This window comes from Choloepus didactylus, chromosome X, assembly GCF_015220235.1.
Source record: "Choloepus didactylus isolate mChoDid1 chromosome X, mChoDid1.pri, whole genome shotgun sequence".
Lineage (NCBI taxonomy): Eukaryota > Metazoa > Chordata > Mammalia > Pilosa > Megalonychidae > Choloepus > Choloepus didactylus.
In genome coordinates, this window is record NC_051334.1 from 191,367,901 (window position 1) to 191,373,900 (window position 6,000).

The window sequence follows — 6,000 nt, forward strand, 5'->3', positions numbered from 1 at the left end:
AGAATTGGGGCCCAGGAATCTGCATTTGAATGAAGCACTGCATCTGATTCCAAAGCAAGTGACACAGAACTAGGCCCTGAGAACTAAGCCCCTTCAAGATACAACCCCTGCAGATCTCTCTTACCAATTACTCCCGGCCTGGGTTGCTCGCCTTCTGGCCTCTTCTATCCTGTGGCTCCAAAGCCCTTCCCAGCCCAACCCCTGGCTAACTTCTACTCATTCTCCACCATTCTGTTCAAGCATCAGCCTCCTCATAAGGTCCTTGCTTCATGCCCAGACTCCTTGCTCCAATCCCCCATAAAACAAATCAGTACCCTACCTTCATGTACCCACTGTGCAGGGGATCACAACTGAGGGGGTGATGCCTTTGAACTGTGAACCTCTTGATTCAGAATCCTCAAGATTCTGCATATGGAACCTGGCCATATGCAGTTCTTAAGAAGGTTCTGGGATGATTCTGAGCATGTCCCTGCAGGGACACCCCACCCAGTATCTATACACCCACCTCTAGCCTAGCACTTGTCACATTTGATTTAAATCACTGGTCTGCTTGTATTCTCCAGTAGACAGTAAGCCAGAGAGCAAAAGGTGTATTCTCTTAGTCTCTGAATCACTGAGACCTTGGACTTAGTAGAATATTCGCCAAGAAGTGAAATCCTGGCCATCACAGGTACTGTCTTAGCTGCGAAGAGTTTTCATTGAAGTTCATCGTTTGGGCGATTGTTCAAACACACTGTAATTACAGTGAGGGAGAAACCCAGAGAGGGAGTTTTTCTTGTTGTTGGTAGGGCTTTGGAAGCTCCCGGAAGTTCAGCACCCTGAGTGACTAAGACGGGGGAGGAATGAGCCTGAGAACCTGCCCGGGCCACCTTACAACAGCCTCTTGCCTAACTGCAAGCTAGTGTCAGTGAAACGGCGTCCAGCGGCCCTGGGGCCTGGGGGTGGCCCTCCCAGCTGGACCCGGCCAGTTCCTGCTTCTGACTTCTGTCCGTCAGTCTGGCGGCTGCCTAAGAAGCAGAATGCTCCTATGTTCATGAACCCCGCGAACCGGTCCCCGCAAAGGAGGGGACGCCGGGTCCTGGCATCGCGAGCAGCTGGAAGTTTCCCATCTCAGTGTTTCCCGTCCCAGCCTCTCAGCCTCCCCGGGCACGATTCCGACGCCGCGTCACCCGGTCCCCAACGGCAGCCTCCACGCCCCAGCCCCCAGGCCGCAGCCGCGGGTTCCCGTCCCAGAACCCGGGGAGGAGACGCGGCGCCCCGAGGGCGAAATTTGCTCCCCAAGAATTCGCGGATGGGCCAGGGCGGCCGAGGCGCTGCCGAGGGGCACGACGAGGTGGCCGGGCGACGGGGGCCCAGCGAGGTCCTGCTCGCGAGGCGGAAGTGAGCCAGGTGCGGGCCCGGGGGCGGCGGGCCCTAAAGCGGGGTGCCGGGGGCGGGGCCAGCACGGGAGGCAGCGGAGGGGGTGCCCGGGCCTCAGGGGCGGGCGGGCGGCGGCCCAGGCCCAGGCCCGAGCCCGCTTACCTGTCCAGGGTCTCCACGCTGGGCTGCCGGGAGCCGGCGACGGGAAGCCCCGCGGCCCTGGAGGGCCTCCTGGTGCCCGCCGGGCCGGAGCCCAGCCCCCCGGCCTCGCCGCCCGCCGCCGGCGACCTGTCCATGGCGTGCGAGGCCGTCCGAGCCCCGCCGCCGGGAGGCCGCAGTGGGAGCCCCGCCAGGCGCCTCCGGTCCCCGCGTTGCGGCCCGCCCGGCTCAGGCGGCTGCCGCCATTAGCTGTCACCTGGCGGCCCCGCGTTACCCACAAGGCCGCGCGGCGCGCGGGGCGGGGGACGGGGGGCGGGGGTGAGCGCGCCGGCGCGTCCCCTCCTCCCACCCCACCCCCCAGGCCCCACCTGGCGCTGGGGGCCGCGGGGGAGCCCCGGGAGGAGATGGGACACCCCACGCCAGCGACCTGGGGACATCGAAAGCCACTTGGGTTCGAAACCTACTAAGGGATGGGGGCTGAAGGGCTTTGCTCGGGAGGCTCCCACGTTTGCCAAACGGATACGTGCGGGGCTTCGGGGGCCTGGGGAGCCCGGGGAAGGTCAAGGATTACAAACCAATCTGTTCTCGGTTTTTCCTCCAGAAAAGTTGGGTGGGGGGTGCCCCTGGTCTGGCCATCTCGAAAAGCCCAAGCCGTCCTATCCACGTTAGTGACTCCTCTCCCTCTTACGCCCTCTCCCCGCCACCTGTTGTGCCCCAGCAGCCTTGGGCACTTCCGCCCTTGGTTTCCATTCAGAGTAACATTTAACTTTTGATGGTTAAAAATGGCTGCTAGGAAAATCAAGCCAGTGTCTCAGGAGAAAGGCGTTTAGGGCATTTGCCTTCTGGGCTAGATGTCGCTCCCTGCTCATTTGGCTTTGTTCCCATGTCCAACAGTTCTTCCCTCTCAGCTCATCCCTGATTTAGTTTGGGCTGGGGGTGGGAATCATGGTGAAGCCCCTTTGCTCCGGCATGGACAGGCGACCCATGAACCTTGAGGATCTGGTGCTGGAGCCCCAGCAGCCACGTTACACCCGAGAGAAGGTGAGCAAGGGGAGAACCTCCAGAAGTGCTGGGGAGCCACCTCCTGCAGGCTTGTGGGGATCCAAAATCATCAAATCAATGTTGAAGCCACTTTTAGTCAGTTATTCTGCTACAAGTGGCTGCAAGCATCCCAGCTGCCCTGACATTTGTCAGAAAGAAAACAGTAAAATTTTAAGCATATTTTAAGTATCATATTCTTCAAGGAGGATAAGGTCAAAGAGGAATTCAGTGTAACACTATTTGACTTTCAATTCAGTTTGACAAACTTTTTAAATTACCTTTCAACACTTAGGGTTTACGGGACAGAGAAGGATCTGACATGTATCCCTGTTTAAGAGGTTCACAGCCAAGTGAAGGAGACAGACAAATAAACCAACAATGACATTACAGGTGGGTAAGTGCTATAATGGGAGCAATTGCACAGGGCTGTGGGAACATCTAACCCAACCCATAGGGCAGAGGAAGTCAGGAAGATGTCCCAGAAGAGGTGACACAAAGCTGACTCTTAAAGGATGAGTAAGTCACTGATGAGGTGAAGAAATCAAGTCATTCCAGACAGAAGGAACAGTTATGGGCAAAGATGTGGAGTCGGTTAAGCAGCTGATTGTGTGCAAGGGAACTCCAAGAAATTTAGTGTTACTGGAGCATCAGGTCAGGCAAGACAAGTGAGGCCAAGGAGGTTGGACTTCGTCCCATAGATCAGTGGTTCTCAAATTTGAGTGTGCAAGAATCACCCCCAATCTGTATTTTCAGCAGGTGCCCAGGTGATTCTGATGTAGGGCTCACAGCCTTTGGACAAATATTACTGTACCCCCTGGAGCAACTTGTGTCTCCAAAAACAGCTGCGATTGTATTTCCCATCCCTCGTGCTCTTCTGCATGGTGACCTTGCCACTTCCTCATCCTCTTGAATGTGGGCTGTTCCTGCAACATCTTTTGACCAGTAGGGGGCCAGATGGTACCTGCACATACAATGGGGGTCATCACAAAAGAAGAACCCCCAATTTAGGAAACTCTGATCTCATATAGGACTGTAGTGATTGGCCCATCCTCCCCTCCAGGGAGAGAGATTACTCATTCCCCTGGAATACAAGCACATCTCCTCTGGGGAAGAGAAGGAGAGGTCTTTACCTTTACTAACCTGGACTGGCTCTGAGGAGGAAGACATCTCTCAGTTTTATTGTCCTGGGATGTCTCTTCGTACAAACTTTCTTAACTTGGCTGTAAATGCACTCGCTCAGAGGACGTGGACTGTGCAGAAATGCGAACTATTCATGGAGAATTATCTCCCAACTCACACATGCCCCCTCCCACCCCACGAGGCCCACATCAGAGCTACCCATAGTCGTGGGGTTGTCCATCCTGCCTTCCCAGGAATCACTCCAAGGGCACATGGCTCTGGATGCCCACCTGAGGTAGAGCTGTGTGGTGGAGGCAAGGTAAGGAGTGGGTTTTCAGTCCCGTGCTGGCTCTCACTGGGAAATAGGCAAGACCTCCTTTGTCCTCCCAGCTGTACTCTGCAGTTTCTGCTGGGAAAGTGGGAAGCACTTAAGAGTGTGCACTGCTCTCTATGAAATGTTTCTGCAGTATACTGTCTAAAGCAGTAGTCTTCAAAATTACATTCATAAAGATGACTGTTACCCCCATTAATATGCAGATGCATGAGCCCCACCGAAGACTCTGATGATTTAGTGGGTGGGTAAGGAAGGACAGTGTCCTGGTTTGCTAAAGCTGCCGAAATGCAATGTACCAGAAATGATGGGGGTTTATTAGTTCACAAACTTACAGTTCTAAGGCCATGAAAATGTCCCAATTAAGGCATCAACAGGACAATACCTTTTTGGAAGAAAAGCTGATTGCATCTGGGATTCCTCTGTCACATGGGAAGGCACATGGCTGGAATCTGCTGGCCCTTCTTCTCCTGGGTTCTGGTTTCAAAATGGCTTTCTCTGCAATGTCTCTGGGCTTCTGTCTCTCGTAGTGTCTCTCTCTTGGCTCTCTGCTTGTTTTCCCCCGGGGCTTTTCTGTCTAAGCATCTCCCTTAGCTTCTCTTGGCTCCTGTGGGTCCTTGCTTCTCGCAGGGGCAAACTCTGTATTACATATCTTAGCTTCTCTCCAAAATGTCTCTCTCAGCCTCTATGAGCTCTCTTTCCCTGTTAGCTCTCTTAAAGGATTCCAGTAAAGATTAAGACCCACCTTGAATGGGCAGGTCACATCACCATGGAAACAATCTAACCAAAAGGTTCCACCCACTATTGGTCTGCCCTCACAAGATTAGATTAAAAGAACATAGCCTTTTATGGGGTGCTTAACAGATCCAAACCAGCACAGATTGGGGGGCCAGGAATCCACATTTTAAGAAGCACCTCAGACCACACTTTGAGAAACCCTGTTAGAGGGTGCTGGGAGCCACAGCAAGGTCTTGGAGAGGGATGCACTGTTCATTTTTACCCAATCCTGGACTGCCACATGCCAACTAATAGACATAACATCTACAAAGTCTTTACTGTGAATGCCCCACCCCCTTGTGCACTGCACAACCTAAGCAACAGTGTGTGGCAGACTTGTGAGGTGCCTATGGGATACCCAAATGGAGGTGTCCTGTAGGCAGTTGGTCATAGCAGTCTAGAGTTCAGGAGAGAAAGAGGGGACATTAAAGAGGTGGTTTAAAATTTGAAAAGAGATCAGCTTTTATTGAAATTTAATCTTCAGCTCTACACTTTGGGGACTATGGTTCAGGCCACCCCTTTAAATTCTGGAAAATGAAATAAGCAAATGAAAGTGAACCTGATTACTTCTTGCCAAATGAGTGTCTCAAAAACATAATTTTGCTATGAAGGAGCAAATCTAATCATCTACGGAACTACATGTGAGAGACAGTCCCACCATTTAGAGCAAGGCTTTCTTTGATCTTTGCAGATGAACCTGGTTGACACTTGGAAGACAGGTACAAATTCATTTCTTTCAACAGTTCAAAAAGCTTTCCTCCACAGCACAGCCCACCTGAGCTCTGTGAGCTTGGGGCACCACCGCGGGCCACAGTAGAGCACATCTGCTTCATCAAGCAAAGCATGGAGCTCTCTGTGGTTCAGGCTGGTGGAGTGTGTCCAGTTCGTGGTATCCATTTTTATGTCCATTATTATTTATTATGATTTAGCCCAAAGCAATTCCTGGTGAGTGATGCAACAGATCTGTGTGTCCTCACAAAACACTGCCACCTTGGAACAAGGTTTGTAACCAGCCCAGCATGAACCCCATTCATCCCAGAAGCACCTTCTAGTCATGTTTTAAAATGTTGACCTATCTACTTTTCCCAGACTTTTCTCAATGCAAAAATAAATAATCTCCTACCTATACACTGTGGTGGTTTGAAGTCGTATGTATGCAGAAAAACATGTTCTTAAATCTAATCCATTCCTGAGGGTGTGAACCCACAGTAAGT

General features: G+C 52.5%; 1 protein-coding gene and 1 long non-coding RNA gene across 7 annotated transcripts in view; one reads left to right on the forward strand and one right to left on the reverse strand.

Annotated features, from left to right (window-relative positions):
- The window catches only part of MTMR1 (myotubularin related protein 1), a 57,238-nt gene extending 55,447 nt beyond the window's left edge, over positions 1–1,791 (reverse strand). For 3 of the 5 annotated variants that reach the window (XM_037821089.1, XM_037821086.1, XM_037821088.1), the window contains exon 1: positions 1,522–1,789. In XM_037821089.1, the coding sequence (XP_037677017.1) occupies positions 1,522–1,655 (134 nt within the window). In that variant the 5' untranslated portion in view covers positions 1,656–1,789. Of the gene's footprint in view, positions 1–1,521 lie in introns of all 5 variants that reach the window. The other 2 variants (XM_037821087.1, XM_037821085.1) reach the window with 2 other exon arrangements.
- Positions 1,792–1,894: 103 nt separating this feature from the next.
- Positions 1,895–6,000, forward strand: LOC119522626. Of its 2 annotated transcripts, XR_005214486.1 has the most exons (5): positions 1,895–1,969; positions 2,413–2,559; positions 2,852–2,949; positions 5,478–5,505; positions 5,716–6,000. It is a non-coding gene; the product is annotated as an uncharacterized LOC119522626 (long non-coding RNA). The 2 variants fall into 2 exon arrangements; XR_005214485.1 differs by having other exon boundaries at positions 5,478–6,000.